Here is a 19,976-nt window from a genome sequence, read left to right on the forward strand (position 1 = left end):
CTAAACTGTGGAACCCCCCACAAGTGACCCCATTTTGGAAACTAGACCCCCCAAGGAACTTATCTAGATGTGTGGTGAGCACCTTGAACCCCCAAGTGCTTCACAGAAGTTTATAACGCAGAGCAGTGAAAATAAAAAATATTTTTTTTTCCTCAAAAAAAATGATTTTTAGCTAGCAATTTTTTTTTTCACAAGGGTAGCAGGATAAATTGGACCCCAAAAGTTGTTGTCCAGTTTGTCCTGAGTACGCTGATACCCCATATGTGGGGGATGACCACTGTTTGGGTACACGTCGGGGCTCGGAAGGGAAGTAGTGACATTATGAAATGCTGACTTTGATGGAATGGTCTGCGGGCATCATGTTACATTTGCAGAACCCCTGATGTACCTAAACTGTGGAACCCCCCCACAAGTGACCCCATTTTGGAAACTAGACCCCCTAAGGAACTTATCTAGATGTGTGGTAAGCACCTTGAACCCCCAAGTGCTTCACAGAAGTTTAGAACGCAGAGACGTGAAAATAAAAAATATTTTTTTTTCCTCAAAAAAAATGATTTTTAGCCAGCAATTTTTTTTTTCACAAGGGTAGCAGGATAAATTGGACCCCAAAAGTTGTTGTACAGTTTGTCCTGAGTACGCTGGTGCCCCATATATGGGGGGGAACTATTGTTTGGGCACACGTAAGGGCTCGGAATGGAAGTAGTGGCGTTTTGAAATGCAGACTTTGATGGAATGGTCTGCGGTCGTCATTACGTTTGCAGAGCCCCTGATGTGCCTAAACAATAGAAACCCCCCCACAAGTGACCCCATTTTGGAAACTAGACCTCCCAAGTAACTTATCTAGATGCCTGGTGAGCACTTTGGACCCCCAAGTGCTTCACAGAAGTTTATAACGCAGAGACGTGAAAATTATAAAAAAATTTTTTTCCACAAAAATATTTTTTTAGCCCCCAATTTTTTATTTTCCCAAGGGTACCAGGAGAAATTAGACCCCCAAAGTTGTTGTGCAATTTTTCCTGAGTACGCTGATACCCCATATGTTGGGGTAAACCACTGTTTGGGCACACGTCGGGGCTTGGAAGGGAGGAAGCACCGTTTAACTTTTTGAACGCAAAATTGGCTGGAATCAGTGGTTGCACCATGTCGCGTTTGGTGACCCCCTGATGTGCCTAAACAGTGGAAACCCCTCAATTCTAACTCCAGCCCTAACCCCAACACACCCCTAACCACAGCCCTAACCCCAACACATCCCTAACCCTAATTCCAACCCTAACCATAACCCTAACCCCAACAGACCCCGAACCCTAATCCCAACCCTAACCATAACCCTAACCACAAGCCTAACCCTAATTCCAACCCTAACCCTAATTCCAACCCTAACCCTAATTCCAACCCTAACCCTAATTCCAACCCTAACCCTAATTCCAACCCTAACCCTAATTCCAACCCTAACCCTCTTTCCAACCCTAACCCTCTTTCCAACCCTAACCCTCTTTCCAACCCTAACCCTCTTTCCAACCCTAACCCTCTTTCCAACCCTAACCCTCTTTCCAACCCTAACCCTCTTTCCAACCCTAACCCTCTTTTCAACCCTAACCCTCTTTTCAACCCTAACCCTAACCCTCTTTTTAACCCTAACCCTAACCCTCTTTTCAACCCTAACCCTAACCCTAACCCTCTTTTCAACCCTAACCCTAATGGGAAAAAAAAAAAATATATTATCTTTATTTTATTAGTTCTGCTTACCTATGGGGGTGATAATCGGGGGGGTTTATTTACTTTTTCTTTCATTTTGATCACTGTGAGAGTGATCAAAATGAAAGAATGGAATCTGCAGCCGGCAGATTCGGGCGGGCGCACTGCGCATGCGCCCGCCATTTTCAAAGATGGCGGCGCCCATCATCCGGACCCGAGGGACACCGGGAGGGACGGGGGACACCGGAGGTACCGGGGGGGGTGAGGGGGGGATCGGAGGCTGGCGGGGAGCAGAGGGAATGGGAGGGGGGCAGATGATGACAGCGGCGGCAGATCGCCGCTGTCATTCAGTTGCGGGGGGGGCGATCGCCGGTGGCGGGGGGGGGGGGTGGAATCGGTGTCTCCAGCCATGTCCGATGCTACAGCAGCATCGGACATGGCTGGATTGTAATATTTCATCAATTTTCATTGATGAAATATTACTATCGCTCTGATTGGCTGTTTCACTTTTAACAGCCAATCAGAGCGATCGTAGCCACGTGGGGGCGAAGGCACGCCCCCTGTGGTAAATTACAAAGCCCCCTGTATCTGCGGGTCGGGTGACCTTTCAGTGACCCCGGTCACCCGACCCGCAGGGGGGCTTTGAAGTCATGACGCCACATAGGCGTCACTGGTCAGATTTGAACCAGGTTTCATGACGCCTATGTGGCGTCATTGGTCGTGAAGGGGTTAAGTCGACTGATAAGATGGAGGAAATACTAAGACAGATGGCCACCTCGCAGGTGCGACAGCAGAAGCTGCAAGAGGAGCAGCAACAGACCAACAATTTAATTCTGCAGCAGATTGCGGCACTGCAACTGGCAGGTACCTCAGCCACCACAAACCGACTGAAAGGCCGGTACAAGGTCCGCTCAGCACTGAGGAAGATGGCACCTGAAGACGACATGGAGGCTTTTCTCACCATTTTTGAACACACTGCAGAGCGGGAGAACTTGCCGGTGGCTCAGTGGGCTGAGGTGGTGTCCAACTTCTTGACGGGAGATGCACAAAAGGCCTACCTGAACCTCAGTCGGGACGATGCCCTGGACTATGGGAAGCTGAAAGGTGAGATCCTTGCCCGACGGGGGGTTAATACATATGTGCGGGCCCAACTGGTGTTCCAGTGGTCCTTTTCTGAGACTCGCCCAGCCCGGTCTCAAGCCTATGACTTACTGCAACTGGTTAAAAAATGGCTACAGCCTGAGACTTTAACACCGATCCAGATGGTAGAGAGGGTGGTGGTCGACCGGCTGGTGAGGGCCCTGCCAGCCGCCATACAACTTTGGGTGGGGCAAGGGGACCCGGGCACTCTGGACCAGGTGGTAGGACTGGTTGAGCAGTATACAGCCACTCAAGACTTTATACGGGACACTGCCCCACTTCGGCTGTCACGTAAGGCCCCGTCAGCTCAGGAGCCTGGGAAAAGTCTACAACCCACCACCAAGGCCAATATGGATCGTGCCCGTACTGAGGGGATATCTCGGAAGGAGAGTGTCAACCGCCCCTTGTCCCCTAGTGTAGCCCCAAGGTTCCCTCGGGCCCCAGTCCTTAAGTGTTGGCGGTGCCAAGAGCCTGGACATGTGATTGCTAACTGCCCCCTAACAACCGAACCCATGGACTGCGGGTATACCCGCCGTGTATCTATGTATGCCCAGCCAGTCTGCACTGCCACTACAGACCCTGCCGGTACCGAACCTCAGCGGTGTGAGGTACTCGTCAATGGGTACCCGACGGATGCTCTCTTGAACTCCGGGAGTTTGGTGACCCTGGTACACGGGTACCTGGTTGCGGGGGATAGACCTAATGGACGGAAGGTGGGGGTAGTACATGGGGACCTCCGTGAGTACCTGACTGAGGAGGTCACGTTCTTCCGTATGGGACTGTATTATGAAGAGACTTTCCCCTGTTCTGGTCCCTATGGGAGACAAGGGTTAACTTGCCCATTGTAAAAAGTATTCCGGGCGCTGAACCTGAAGATCCCGAGTCAGGGATTCCTGCCGTAGGGGTCACCAACCTAGGGACAGAGTGTAACCCCGATAGGTTTCCCCTAGAGGTGTTGGCGGAAGTTGAGGAGAACTCACGGATTCCTGAGCTGGAGGTGTCACCTGGTAAGTTCGGGACTGCCCAGCTCCAGGACTCCACTTTGACCCGGGCCAGGGAAAGAGTAATCGTGGTAAATGGGGTGGCTCAACAACCAGGTGCAGAGAGGGAGTTTCCCCGGATGGAGATCAACCAAGAGTTACTGTACAGGGTTGATAAAATCAGGGATGAGGTGGTAGAACAGCTGGTGGTGCCTCAACTCTATCGTCGGGAGGTGCTCAATATGGCTCACTCTCACATGCTGGGAGGGCATTTGGGGGCCAAAAAGACGCTAGAGCGCATATTGCAGCGGTTTTTCTGGCCTTGGGTCTATGTTGAGGTCAAAAGGTATTGCGACACATGTCCAGAGTGCCAACTAACCTCACCCACCATGAACTACCGGAGTCCTTTGGTGCCTCTGCCCATTATAGAGGTATTTTTTGAGTGGATTGCGATGGATCTGGTAGGGCCATTAGTAAAGTCCGCCTTGGGCCACCAGCACATATTAGTAGTCGTAGATTACGCCACCCGGTACCCAGAGGCGATACCCCTCCGCCACACTTCGGCTAAACTAATAGCCTGTGAACGGTTTGCCATGTTCTGTCGCTTAGGGCTACCCAAGGAGATCCTTACCGATCAAGGTACTCCATTTATGTCTAAGGTGACCAAGGAGATGTGTAAGCTGCTCCAAATCAAACAGCTACGCACGTCTGTGTAGCATCCACAAACCGACAGGTTGGTGGAGAGGTTTAATAAGACCCTCAAAGCCATGCTAAAAAAGGTGATCGCCAAGGATGGGAGGGATTGGGACATGTTACTGCCCTATCTAATGTTCGCCATTCGCGAGGTACCACAGGCGTCAACAGGGTTCTCCCCGTTTGAGCTATATTGTATGGCAGGCACCCAAGAGGACTGCTAGATGTAGCCAAAGAGACGTGGGAACAAGAGCCCACTCCTCATAAGAGTGTCATTGAGTATGTGACAAAAATGCAGGATTGGATTGCTGTCGTGTGGCCCATAGTAAAGGAGCATCTGTTGGATGCCCAGGTCGCTCAGAGCCGCACGGGCCACGGTCAAGACCTTTAAAGAAGGAGACCGGGTGTTGGTACTAGTACCCACCCCAGAGAGTAAACTCATGGCCAAGTGGCAAGGGCCTTATGAGATACAGGGGAAGGTGGGGGAATTGAATTATAAGGTGTACCAACCTGGGAAAAGGAAACCTGAGCAGCTGTACCATGTAAACCTGTTAAAGGCCTGGCAGGACCGAGAATATTTGGTTACCGAGGCAACTCCGGTCATACAAACGGGGGTCCCTCTGGCTATGGCTAAGGACCCGGCTGGGTGTGAGGTAAAAATAAATGACACCCTCACAAAACAGCAGCGACGGGAGGCTCGAGCTTTAGTGCAGCAGAATACAGATGTATTCTCAGAGCTGCTGAGACGAACCTCGGTGATACAGCATGACATTATCACCGAGCCCCAGGTTAGGGTACAGATGAATCCATACCGAGTGCCAGAAGCCAGGAGGCAAGCGATAGCGGCTGAAGTGAAACAAATGCTTCAATTGGGAGTCATTGAAGAGTCCCGGAGTGAGTGGGCTAGCCCCATTGTGCTAATACCGAAACCGGACAGGTCATTACGCTTCTGTAATGACTTCAGGAAGTTAAATGAGGTGTCAAAATTTGACCTCTACCCAATGCCTCGGGTGGACGAGCTAATTAAAAGACTGAGAAAGGTCCAGTACTTCACCACGCTCGACCTCACTAAAGGGTACTGGCAGGTTCCCCTGACAGAATCTGCTAAAGAGAAGACCGCATTTATCACGCCAGAGGGTCTGTTTCACTATGTTGTCTTACCCTTTGGGTTACATGGGGCTCCGGCCACATTCCAGAGGCTGATGGACATAGTATTAGAACCTAATCGGAAATACGCATCGGCCTGTTTAGATGACAGTCATCTTTAGTACCAACTGGGAGACCCACCTGTCCCAGTTACAAGCCGTGTTAGACTCGCTCCGAGTCGTGGGGTTAACAGTAAACCCAAAGAAATGTGCGATAGGGTTAACGGAAGCTCGGTACTTGGGTTACGTGATCAGTCGTGGGGTGATCAAACCCCAAGTAAACAAGATTGAGGCCATCCAAAACTGGCCCAAGCCCTTAAGTACTAAGCAGGTGAGGGAATTCCTTGGCATCATTGGTTACTACCGCCGGTTTATACCCAATTTTGCGGGGGAATCAGCACCCCTAATAGACCTCTTAAAAGGTAAAAGGACAGTGATGGTCCGATGGAGTCCTCAGGCGGAAAAAGCATTCGAGTCCCTGAAGTCGGCGTTGTGTGGACAGCCGATCCTCATCAGCCCCGACTTCAAAAAGACCTTTATTGTACAAACCGATGCTTCGGAGGTAGGTCTAGGAGCGGTGATGTCGCAAGAGGTGAACGGGGATGAGCATCCAGTCACCTGCTTGAGCAGGAAACTGACCCTGGCAGAGAAGAATTATAGCGTAGTGGAGAAGGAGTGCTTAAATGGGCCTTGGAGTCCCTACGCTATTATTTGCTCAGGCGTCAGTTTCCTTTGGTAACAGACCATTCCCCCCTCGTCTGGATAAGTAATGCAAAAGAGAGGAATGCCCGAGTCACCAGATGGTTCTTCTCCCTACAAAACTTCAGTTTCTCAGTGGAACATAGGGCGGGGAAGGCACATGGAAATGCGGATGCCCTGTCACGGGCCCCCTGTATGGTGACAAATGTTCAACCCCATAAGCTTGAACAGAGGGGGGGGGGGGCGTATGTGAGGCCTCGACCGGAGTCATATGTGAGGGTCGCTATGTGTCCCCCAGAATGCGCTCAGAAGCATATCAGATCCGCTGGAGTGCCCTGTTGTCACAGCAGTGTGCCTGTGACTCACAGGGCAGAATAAAAGTGAGTTTGAGCCTGGTGAAGTTATTTGGACCAAGGAGTTTATTCAGGAAAACCCGGTATGGGCTTTCATTTTTGAAACGGACTGCAGGAAGGTAGTGGGGTCCGGTCCGATTCCTCTAGCCCAGGTCTTAGAAGTGGCCTATGGCCACAGATTGGAGAAAAGGGAAAAAAAAAACCTGCAGAAAGGGTTTGGGTGTGTCAGTTCTGACTTGCTCAGAGAGAGAGCAGTGGTCTGCGGAGCTCCCTGTGTGAGGCAACACAGGGCCAAGCTGAGCCAAGGTCTGGCTCCCCTTTCATACCCGGGCAACGCGGTCGCTCACGGCAACTGGCCACGGACTGTTTTGTTGCTTCCCAGCTGCGATCCGGAGGATACAGCGTGTTGTGCACTGTGTTTTATTTTATGGACATTAAGGCTATGTGCCCACGTAGCGTTTTAAAACGCTCACTAAAAACCGGACTCCTTCCCAGAAATCGCGCGTTTTTTTCCTGCGCGATTTTACCGCGATTATGATCGCGATTTTGCCGCGATTTTCGCGTGAGATATTCAAGCACTTTCCAAGCGATTTGAAGCATCGCTTGGAAAGTGATTGACAGGTTGGTCACACTCGTCAAACATAGTGTTTGACAAGTGTGACCAGGTTTTTACTATGAGGCCGCCTATGCGGCATCAATAGTAAAAGATAGGATGTTAAAATGCTAAAAAAATTGGGGTATATTTACCTTCCGGCGTCCCACGCTGCCATCCCGGGCCACAGCGTTCCCAGTAATGCCTTGCGAGACCTGTGATGACGTTGGTCTCGCATTGCTATAGCGATCTCGCGAGACCACGTCATTACAGGGCCTTGCCGCAAGGCATTACTGCGAACGCTTAGGCCGGGAATGCAGCGCGGGACACCGGAAGGTAAATATACCCCGATTTTTTATTTTTTATTCTTTTTTTTACAGGGGTATGGTACCCTGGGCCTGGAGGACAGTCTCCTCTCCTCCACACCGTGGGTACCAACCGCACATGAGACGCTTAACTTCCCGCATGGTGGGCATAGCCACATGCGGGAAGTCAGCGATTCTCATGCATTCCTATGGGTGCGGAATCGCGGCAATTCTTTGCGATTCCGCACAAAAGAATGAGCATGCTGCGGAAAAAAGCGCAGCATTAGCACAGCATGTGCGGAATGCCATAGGAATGCATGGGGGGCGTTCTGTACATGATTTTTAAACGTTTTCGCAGTGTTTTCGTGCCGAAAATCGCGGCAAAAACGCTTAAAAATCGCTACGTGGGCACACAGCCTAAATACGCTTTTTTGTTTGAACTTGCCGGTCACTGCCCCATCTCTGCACAGCGTGGACGCTGCTGCTTTACTCTATATATATATATATATATATATATATATATATATATATATATATATATATATATATATATATATATATACACACACTTCATTTTTTCCATCTGTGAACATAGAGCTGATGTGCCTTGCCAAAAAGTTCTATTTTTTCCTCATCTGTCCATAGCACATTCTCCCAGAAGCTTTGTGGCTTGTCAACATGTAGTTTGGCAAATTCCAGTCTGACTTTTTTTTTTTTTTTTTTCTACAATGGTGTCCCCCTTGGTCATCTCCCATGAAGTCCACTTTGGCTCATACAACGACGGATGGTGCGATCTGACATTGATGTTCCTTGAACTCGAAGTTCACCTTTAATTTTTATAGAAGTTTTTCTGGGACCCCTTTGTTACCATTCTTATTATCCGTCTCTTTGATTTGTCATCAATTTTCCTCCTTCAGCCTCGTCCAGGGAGGTTCGCTACAGTCCCATGGAGCTTAAATTTCTGAATAATATGTGCAACTGTAGTCATGTTTGTCTGTAATTTTCTTTCTAATCTCCTGAGACAACTCTTTCCTTCGCTTCCTCTGGTCCATGTTGAATGTGATACACACCATGTCACCAAACAGCACAGTGAGTATCTGTAGTCCTATGTACAGGCCCACTCACTGATTCCAAGATTGTAGACACCTGTGATGCTAATTAGTGGACACACCTTGATTTAACATGTCCCTTTTGTCACATTATTTTCAGGGGTACCATCATTTCTGTCCAGGCCTATTTCATGAGTTTTATTTTTTTTAATTCTGTGGAAGAATGGATGAAAAGCAATGTCTGACTTTCATTTGTTCATTTTCATAGATTTTTGATTTATTATTACTTTTGTCAGATTCAAGTTATTTCTGTAACCATTGTGGGTTTTTCTGTCATAAAATGAGGGGTATCAACAATTTTGACCACGTGTGCATAAATAGACTAGATCATCTCACAACATCCTACAGAGGAAAGGAAACTGATGCAGAAGCCGTATCATAGCACTGATACCACAGATGACTAATATGTCACTGATCGGCGTGTACATTCCCCGCCGCAGACCCCGTAATGTCTCCTCAGAACGTGGACAAGGTATGAGCACTTTCCTCCAGACAGTCGTCGCTTTTTGCAGAATCTTCCTGTAGATCACTTTCTTTCTGTGCTAGAAGTGAAGGCTCCAACATTGACTGGGTGAGAGTTTTTTTGACTCCTGTAGCTTTTTTCACTTGACCAATGTAAAATCTGTGTGAACAAGTTGTGAAAGAAATTTTACAACTTGATGATTTTGTCTTTTACAGATTGCCTACAATGGTATAAAATAACAAGAGGAGTAAATGCCCCTCACCTTATCAGGCCCCTACAGCCTCTATGGCAGCGCTTCTATGCTTGGTCCCCCACTGCTTCTGCTTTAGTGATGAAGCGGCCTGTCGACGTGCCTGACATCTGCAGCACACCAGTATAGTTTTTGAAGCAGAAAACACCAGTTGTTTTTGTGACGGCTTCATCACTGTCATATTTTTATTTTTTTAAATTATTATTTTACATAAAAGAAAGTAGCGGATTTCGAAGCCTGAGGCGGTTGAAAAAAGTAAAACAAGACCGAAACAAGACATCGTGTGCACGTACCCTTATTGGTGCAGTAATGAGGATGGACTTCGGGACAGGGTTACAGAATGATGGCTCAGTGGTTAGCAGTATTGATGTTCAGTGCTGGGGTCCTGGGCACAAAGCCAACCAAGGACAACATCTGTAGGGAGTTTGCACGTTCTCCTTGTCTTTACGTTCCTCCGTTTTACTCCAGTTCTTACCGCACTCCACCAACATATGGCTAGGTTAAATGGCTGTCTGCTAGAGACATAAGATTTGCAAGTACCACGGGAATCGGGGCTGGAGAGAAATGACATGCTGTGTACAGGGCTGTGGAATATGATGGAACTATATAAGCGGCAATAATAAATATAAGGACAACATAAGAAACTGATTCTATTGGGAAGCGCTTTGGCAAAAATGGACCTCTTCTGCTAAAATAAGAAGTTAATATATAGCGGGAGGCATTCCGCCCAGGGGCCGAGGGTCGCATTCTTATATTTCCTCTTATTAATGGAACAAAAAAGGACAGATTTATTAATGGGGACAGGTTTGGATGCCACCACTAATTGTACATTACTTTTGCAGATTATGGTAAGCGTAAAACAAACAGAAAAATGTACTTTCTATAAAAGAAATGTAGTTAGCGGAAATTCAGAAGTGTTCATCACGTGGAGTGCGGCACATAAGAGCTTTCCGGAGCTGATGCTGATGAATCTGCCCGGGGCGTCTTGTGTCTATATAATGCCCTTTCTCCTTCAGCATATTGATATCATTATGTTCTGCTATTGCACTGCTGACTAATCCTGTGACTGAGGCTGCCGGATAATTATGGTGCCTCACAGACACAACAGTCCTGGAGCTGAGAAGCGCTCGCTTCTGTTTATTTTCTTTCCTGGCATAGCGGAGGCCCTCCTATACTTACACACAGCGTCAGTGCTCAGGCTGAGGGGTGTCCAGCCGAGCTGTCAATTCCACACTGAATGGAGACCTTATACTGGGAGTCCTTTAAGAACCAGCTACATGTAGCTATTAGTCGGCATACACTTATGTCATAGAGAGCGTCTACCTCAAGTGTGCGCTAAGAAGGAATCCTGCAGATTTGAACCATGCAAAGTTTTGCAATGCAATAAATGTGTGTATATGCCCATATCTAAGTGTGTGTGTATGTATATGTAACGCATATTGCATTGCAACACTTTGTGTATACACTAACGTTCATTATGGGTCGGAAGCTATGATTTGACATACAAGGATACCCTGATATTTATCTAGTCATCACCTCAGCTGAGTGATTTTTTTTTTTATGTAATTTTTTTTGTTATTATCTACATTATTAATTGTTCTTTTGTGTGATACTATAGGGCTAATTTTTAGAATAATCATTAAAAGTTGTATTTTAATAAGTAATCCTACCCTGCTTTTTCATACACTACTTTGGATCGGTGGTCATTGCACTTGTTTGCAATAAACCAATCAAAGAATAACAATTGAAATGGCTTAACACAATTAATACAACTTGCTTTCTCCAAAGTCAGCACAAAATATGAGTATTGCAATCTCTGAAATATTCAGCCCCTTTAGGACCAAGCATCTTTGGAACCTAGTAGAGCACCTTTGGCTCTTATGTCCCGTTTCCCTTCGTTTCTTCTTCCTTGCAATATCCATGATGTTTTCCCCTAGGATTTCCTAATACTTTATTTTAATCCATTTTGCTCTCCGCACATTGCAGTGTTCCAGTGCCAAAAAAGACAGCCCCAGAGCATCACTGAGCCATCACCATTCTTCTTTGTAGGCTTGGTGTTTTCAGCTTGTGCATCATTCTTTCCCCTCCTTCAGACTTGCCAACATACCCAAAAAGTTTGTTTTGTTAATTTGCTCTACAGAACAGAATCCCCAAATTTCTGGGGCTTATTTGTATGATTTTTAAGCATATTGGCGCCTACTTTTCGTGTGCTTTTGGATTAGAGATGATGTCTTCGAGTTCTTGCATGAAGACTGTCAGTTTGCAAAGTAAGTTGCTAAATACTGAAATGTGAGTGCCTGCTGCCACTAAATAATACTGATATGTGAGTGCCTGCTGCCACCAAATAATACTGATATGTGAGTGCCTGCTGCCACCAAATCTTGCTGCAGGTCTTTGCAGTCACTTAAAGGGGGATTGACCACTGACGTCCTCATTAATTTGATGGCATCCGGTGATTGCCTCCTCTTTCTGCCACGTCCAGCTAGTGTAGCCAGTGATAAGTTATGTTTGAACTTGTGAACTCTGCTTCCAGCAGTGTTCCTAGGAGCATTCAGTACCTTTACTATCTTTCTGGACTGTATTCCTTGATTGTGTAAGATAATGATCTCTTAACTTTTCGGACCACTTTCTTGAACTCTTATTAGTGAACTGAAGGCCATCCTCCTCAGGAACGCTGCCAGAAACTGGTGTCTGACTGTGCATCATGTTTACAGCAGGTCATAACAGCTGAAGGTGCTGTAGTACTAGAGACGCTTGTCGTGAATGAGATGAATAAATCTGAGACAGCAGTCATTAAAGTGTTATTTTGTGAGGAATTTGGAGCAAACACTTGTCATTATTTTTGTTGAGCTGTTTAATTTGATCTTATTTGACAGATGTGTTACAAAGAGAAGAAAGTTTGTAAATTTTACTGATAAACCTAATTTGTAATGTGGATTGAATAATTTTGATTGCAACTGTATAATCATAAATGCATATACAGTGGGGAAAAAATGTATTTAGTCAGTCAGCAATAGTGCAAGTTCCACCACTTAAAAAGATGAGAGGCGTCTGTAATTTACATCATAGGTAGACCTCAACTATGGGAGACAAACTGAGAAAAAAAAATCCAGAAAATCACATTGTGTTTTTTTTTCATTTTATTTGCATATTATGGTGGAAAATAAGTATTTGGTCAGAAACAAGCAATCAAGATTTCTGGCTCTCACAGACCTGTAACTTCTTCTTTAAGAGTCTCCTCTTTCCTCCACTCATTACCTGTAGTAATGGCACCTGTTTAAACTTGTTATCAGTATAAAAAGACACCTGTGCACACCCTCAAACAGTCTGACTCCAAACTCCACTATGGTGAAGACCAAAGAGCTGTCAAAGGACACCAGAAACAAAATTGTAGCCCTGCACCAGGCTGGGAAGACTGAATCTGCATGGGTTACATTGCATAGATGTGTGCCCTGCTGGGTTACACTGTATAGATGTGTGCCCTGCTGGGTTGTATTGTATAGATGTGTGCCCTGCTGGGTTACACTGTATGGATGGGTGCCCTGCTGGGTTACACTGTATAGATGGGTGCCCTGCTGGGTTACACTGTATAGATGGGTGCCCTGCTGGGTTACACTGTATAGATGTGTGCCCTGCTGGGTTACACTGTATAGATGTGTGCCCTGCTGGGTTACATTGTATAGATGGGTGCCCTGCTGGGTTACACTGTATAGATGGGTGCCCTGCTGGGTTACACTGTATGGATGGGTGCCCTGCTGGGTTACACTGTATAGATGTGTGCCCTGCTGGGTTACATTGTATAGATGTGTGCCCTGCTGGGTTACATTGTATAGATGTGTGCCCTGCTGGGTTACACTGTATAGATGTGTGCCCTGCTGGGTTACACTGTATAGATGTGTGCCCTGCTGGGTTACACTGTATAGATGTGTGCCCTGCTGGGTTGCCACTCCAGGACCTTGAAATGCTTCTTACGAAGACACTCCTTCGTTGCCCTGGCGGTGTGCTTTGGATCATTGTCATGTTGAAAGACCCAGCCACGTTTCATCTTCAATGCCCTTGCTGATGGAAGGAGGTTTGCACTCAAAATCTCACGGTACATGGCCCCATTCATTCTTTCATGTACCCGGATCAGTCGTCCTGGCCCCTTTGCAGAGAAACAGCCCCAAAGCATGATGTTTCCACCACCATGCTTTACAGTAGGTATGGTGTTTGATGGATGCAACTCAGTATTCTTTTTCCTCCAAACACGACAAGTTGTGTTTCTACCAAACCGTTCCAGTTTGGTTTCATCAGACCATAGGACATTCTCCCAAAACTCCTCTGGATCATCCAAATGCTCTCTAGCAAACTTCAGACGGGCCCGGACATGTACAGGCTTAAGCAGTGGGACACGTCTGGCACTGCAGGATCTGAGTCCATGGTGGCGTAGTGTGTTACTTATGGTAGGCCTTGTTACATTGGTCCCAGCTCTCTGCAGTTCATTCACTAGGTCCCCCCGCGTGGTTCTGGGATTTTTGCTCACCGTTCTTGTGATCATTCTGACCCCACGGGGTGGGATTTTGCGTGGAGCACCAGATCGAGGGAGATTATCAGTGGTCTTGTATGTCTTCCATTTTCTAATTATTGCTCCCACAGTTGATTTCTTCACTCCAAGCTGGTTGGCTATTGCAGATTCAGTCTTCCCAGCCTGGTGCAGGGCTACAATTTTGTTTCTGGTGTCCTTTGACAGCTCTTTGGTCTTCACCATAGTGGAGTTTGGAGTCAGACTGTTTGAGGGAGTGCACAGGTGTCTTTTTATACTGATAACAAGTTTAAACAGGTGCCATTACTACAGGTAATGAGTGGAGGAAAGAGGAGACTCTTAAAGAAGAAGTTACAGGTCTGTGAGAGCCAGAAATCTTGATTGCTTGTTTCTGACCAAATACTTATTTTCCACCATAATATGCAAATAAAATGAAAAAAAAACAGACAATGTGATTTTCTGGATTTTTTTTTCTCATTTTGTCTCCCATAGTTGAGGTCTACCTATGATGTGAATTACAGACGCCTCTCATCTTTTTAAGTGGTGGAACTTGCACTATTGCTGACTGACTAAATACTTTTTTTCCCCACTGTATACAGCTTATTTATACAGAAAGTTTACGAACCAAGTACTATTATAAATACATTGCAATTAGTGATGAGCGGACGTGTTCGGATAACGCGTTACCCACGTGTGTACAGGTGTTTTCCGAGTATCTTTGGCGTACTCAGATAATATGCATGTTTTGCTGCTGTTTTGCCCTGCTTAGTCTAGATATGTGCCCTGCTGGGTTACATTGCATAGATGTGTGCCCTGCTGGGTTACACTGTATAGATGTGTGCCCTGCTGGGTTGTATTGTATAGATGTGTGCCCTGCTGGGTTACACTGTATGGATGGGTGCCCTGCTGGGTTACACTGTATGGATGGGTGCCCTGCTGGGTTACACTGTATAGATGTGTGCCCTGCTGGGTTACATTGTATAGATGTGTGCCCTGCTGGGTTACATTGTATAGATGTGTGCCCTACTGGGTTACACTGTATAGATGTGTACCCTGCTGGGTTACATTGTATAGATGTGTGCCCTGCTGGGTTACATTGTATAGATGTGTGCCCTGCTGGGTTACATTGTATAGATGTGTGCCCTGCTGGGTTACACTGTATAGATGTGTGCCCTGCTGGGTTACATTGTATAGATGTGTGCCCTGCTGGGTTACATTGTATAGATGTGTGCCCTGCTGGGTTACACTGTATAGATGTGTACCCTGCTGGGTTACACTGTATAGATGTGTGCCCTGCTGGGTTACACTGTATAGATGTGTGCCCTGCTGGGTTGCATTGTATCGATGTGTGCCCTGCTGGGTTACATTGTATAGATGTGTGCCCTGCTGGGTTACACTGTATAGATGTGTGCCCTGCTGGGTTACATTGTATAGATGTGTGCCCTGCTGGGTTACACTGTATAGATGTGTGCCCTGCTGGGTTACATTGTATAGAGTGGGGAAAAAATATTTAGTCAGCCACTAATTGTGCAAGTTCTCGCAATTAAAAAGATGAGAGAGGCCTGTAATTGACATCATAGGTAAACCAAAACTATGAGAGTCAAAATGAGAAAACAAATCCAGAAAATCACCTTGTCTGATTTGTCAAGATTTATTTGTAAAATTATGGTGGAAAATAAGTATTTGGTCATTAACAAAAGTTCATCTCAATATTTTGTTATATATCCTTTGTTGGCAATGACAGAGGTCAAATGTTTTCTGTAAGTCTTCACAAGGTTGGCACACACTGTTGGAGGTATGTTGGCCCATTCATCCATGCAGATCTCCTCTAGAGCAGTGATGTTTTGGGCCTGTTGCTGGGCAACACGGACTTTCAAATACCTCCAAAGGTTTTCTATGAGGTTGAGATCTGGAGACTTGCTAGGCCACTCCAGGACCTTCATATGCTTCTTACGAAGCCACTCCTTCGTTGCCCTGGTGGTGTGCTTGGGATCATTAATCATGCTGAAAGACCCATCCACGTTTCATCTTCAATGCCCATGCTGATGGAAGGAGGTTTGCATTCAAAATCTCACTATACATGGCCCCATTCATTCTTTCATGTCCACGGATCAGTCGTCCTGTTCCCTTTGCAGAGAATCAGCCCCAAAGCATGATGTTACCTCTCCCATGCTTCACAGTAGGTATGGTGTTCTTTGAATACAAATCAGAATTCTGTCTCCTTCAAACAAGGCGAGTTTTGTTTCTACCAAACAGTTCTACTTTAGTTTCATCAGATCATATGACATTCTCCCAATACTCTTCTTGATAATTCAAATGCTCTCTAACAAACTTCAGACGGGCCCAGATATGTACTGGCTGAACCAGGGGGACACGTCTGTCACTGCAGGATCTGACTCCCTGGCGGCGTAGTGTGTTACTGATGGTAGCCTTTGTTACGGTGGTCTCAGCTCCATTTAGGTCGCTCACTAGGTCCCCTGTGTGGTTCTGAGATTTTTGCTCACCGTTCTCGTGATCATTTTGACCCCACGGGGTGAGATCTTGCGTGGAGCCCCAGAACGAGGGAGATTATCAGTGGTCTTGTGTGTCTTCCATTTTCTTATTATTGCTCCCACAGGTGATTTCATCACACCAAGTTGCTTTCCTTTTGCAGATTCAGTCTTCTCAGCCTGGTGCAGGGCTACAATTTTTTCTCTGGTGTCCTTCAACAGCTCTTTGGTCTTCATCATAGTGAAGTTTGGAGTGTGACTGTTTGAGGTTGTGGACAGGTGTCTTTTATACTGATAAAAAGTTCAAACAGGTGCCATTACTACAGGTAATGAGTGGAGTACAGAGGAGCCTCTTAACGAAGAAGTTACAGGTCTGTGAGAGCCAGAAATCTTGCATCTTTTAGATGACCAAATACTTATTTTCCAACATAATTTGCAAAATAAATCTTGCCGAATCCAGACAAGGTGATTTTCTGGATTTGTTTTCTCATTTTGACTCTCATAGTTGTGATCTACCTATGATGTCAATTACAGGCCTCTCTCATCTTTTTAAGTGGGAGAACTTGCACAATTGGCGGCTGACTAAATACTTTTTTTCGCCACTGTAAATGTGATCTGACATGCTCTTTTCTGATACAGACACTTATGCTTTTTTCCAGGTGGGTGCGGGAGTTTTTGAACAATGACAACAAGGGCCTGGATGTGTTGGTGGAGTATCTGTCCTTCGCACAGTGCGCGGTTATGTAAGTATAGGCATATCATGCTGGAGTATACACATGAGGAAAACTGTAAGAGCTTAGGTGTAATAATGAGGAGGAACTCTCCACACTAATAGTAAAGATGCTTGTACAGCTCCGTCTTAGTGCTGATGTAGAAGCATGTGCCCCAATAACCGTTTCCACCCTGCACCGCCTTCCATCTGGAGCTCGGTTTGCAGTCGTCTGTTTTTCGGTCCGGATCACTCCAGCCATTGCGCATTTTCAGTTTGGAAACCATTCTGCTGCTTTGCTTTGTCCAGTCCTCTCTCTGTCCCTTGGCCGCTCAAGCTTCTTCTGTATCCTCTTGATGTAGGTTTGATTTTGATGGCCTGGAAAACGGGGAGGATGGCTTGGTTGAAAAGTCCAAATCGTGGAGCAGATCCATCGAGGATCTGCAGAATCCCAACGCCCTCCCTGCCCCTTTCGCCAACGGCCTCGCTCGCTCTGCCCGCCAGTCTGTGCTCCGGTATGTATTTGTGTGCTAGCTCCTTGTCCCTGCAGCCGACCTGCCAATATGCTATGTTTGTGATTCTTCCCTGTCTTGTCCATTCTTGAAAAGTAGCACCTGGAAATATGAAGGGTCCTTGTCCATTCATAAGCTCCCTTGAATTATCATTCTTCTATTGTCGGTTACATTTTATTAGAATTTCCCCAAAAATCCATTATGGATATTCATTTTTAAATGTATTTGGTTGGTATACTGCAAAAGTATGTATTAGTTTCGTCATTGATCTGTCTGTAGTGCAAATGGTTTACTATGAAACTCCCATCTGGTGAGTTCAAGTGTTTTGTTATTTGCCATATTCTCGTGGGCTTCACAGCGCCCCTCTCAGCCATCAGGCAGACCAATAAGTAGTGGTGCGTGCCAAAACTGCGATGCCCTACTGCGAGCAGAAATAAAAACTGTGACCCCTGTCACACATGATTTATAAATCCGTGCAAAACATATATGCATTTCTGCTGAAGATTATTTGATTATTTTATTATATCAACATTGTGCGACCCATTTTTATTTTTTGGGTGTTACTGCCACAAGAATCCCACCACATTGTAATCATTACTTTACACCAGGCTCTGCCGTTGTTGGAATGTAAATACTATAATAATATAAACTCATTTGTCAATGTAGGCTTGTGCAACTAGAGAAGGAAATGTGTCCTGTAATAGGCAGCAAAGGCTCTTAACCCTCCCAAAATCACTTTCTCCCAATAGCAGCTACAATACGTTACCGGGAAAGAAAGCTCTGAAAAACTCCAGATTGGTCAGTCAGAAGGACGACGTACATGTGTGCATCATGTGCCTGCGAGCCATTATGAATTACCAGGTAAAGAAAAGGTGCATGCATACATACATACATACATACATACATACGCATACATACACACACATATATATATGTGTGTGTGTGTGTGTGTGTGTGTATATATATATATATATATATATATATATACATACATATACATATACACAGATGCTTTCTTAATATACATACATACATACACACACAAACCACATATGTATACACACACACACAACATATATACAGATATATACATAGATACACACACACACATATATATATATATATATATATATATATATATATATATATATATATACACACACACATATATATGCATACACACATATACTGTGTGCGTGTGTGTATGTATGTATGTGTGTATATATATATATATATATATATATATATATATATATATATATATACACACAAACATACATACACATACAGTACATATGCACGCACACACATAAATGTACATACAGGTACAAACCTACACATAAATGCTCATGCACACATATTGGTGTCTACAATTGTACTGGACAGTAACAACTGCTTTTCTCTAACTTTTGTTCAAGTATGGCTTCAATCTGGTAATGTCTCATCCTCACGCGGTCAATGAAATTGCTCTTAGTTTGAACAACAAGAATCCAAGGTAACCTGCATAATACCATTTTTAATATTTCATATTCTGTAATCAGTAGACAATGTAAAGGGCATAGATTACTAAGCAACAGTTTAAGATGAATGTTGTGGGAGAGGTGGCACAAAAGGCAATGAGGTCCTTGTACTGATAGTAGCATACCACCCAAGTGGTGAACCGGTGTCCCCCAGAGCAGGGTGTGACTGAAGCTCCAGACAACATAAGACATATAGGAAGTAGTGTTCTAGGGACGTCTAAGATTAGGTTTAGTAGGAAAGTAAAGGCCCCGTCACACTTAGCGACTTACCTGCGATCCCGACAACGATATCAACGTGTCAGGATCGCTGGTAAGTCGCTATGTGATCGCTGGTGAGCTGTCAGACAGACAGCTTCACCAGCGATTAGCACAGCGACGCCACGCGCGCGGCATCGCTGTGTTCAGCGCTGATTCATGTCAAAAATTAGAATTAAAATAAAAAATATTGTTATTCTCATCTTCCGACGTCCCGCGCAGCATTCCCGCCTCTCTCCACGCTCCGGTCCTAGTAATCCTTTGCAAGAATGACCGCGAGACGTCGCGAGACCATGACATTCTCGCGGTCATTCTTGCAAAGGATCACTGGGACCGGAGCGAGGCAGGATGGCTGAACGGGTCGTCGGAAGGTGAGAATAACAATATATATATATTTTTTTTAATTATTTTATCGCTGATTGCTGGTCTCCCGCCTGTCACACACAGCGATGCGTGCTGGCCAGCGGGAGATCAGCGACAAAAGAAATGTCCAGAGGTTTCTTGCAGGGATCAGCGATACCGGCAGGGGGGCCGCTCGCTGATCG

The 19,976-nt window shown here is 45.6% G+C and overlaps 1 protein-coding gene across 7 annotated transcripts in view; it reads left to right on the top strand.

Annotated features, from left to right (window-relative positions):
• FMNL3 (formin like 3) overlaps positions 1-19,976 on the top strand; it is a 129,008-nt gene that overhangs the window by 88,581 nt on the left and 20,451 nt on the right. For 6 of the 7 annotated variants that reach the window (XM_073580206.1, XM_073580207.1, XM_073580208.1 and 3 more), the window contains exons 5-8: positions 17,095-17,178; positions 17,507-17,659; positions 18,406-18,517; positions 19,075-19,151. In XM_073580206.1, coding sequence (XP_073436307.1) covers positions 17,095-17,178; positions 17,507-17,659; positions 18,406-18,517; positions 19,075-19,151 — 426 coding nt within the window. The remainder of the gene's footprint in view (positions 1-17,094; positions 17,179-17,506; positions 17,660-18,405; positions 18,518-19,074; positions 19,152-19,976) is intronic. The other variant, XM_073580212.1, reaches the window with a different exon arrangement.

Source organism: Dendrobates tinctorius, unplaced genomic scaffold, assembly GCF_039654945.1.
Source record: "Dendrobates tinctorius isolate UK_male_01 unplaced genomic scaffold, ASM3965494v1 ptg000064l, whole genome shotgun sequence".
Lineage (NCBI taxonomy): Eukaryota > Metazoa > Chordata > Amphibia > Anura > Dendrobatidae > Dendrobates > Dendrobates tinctorius.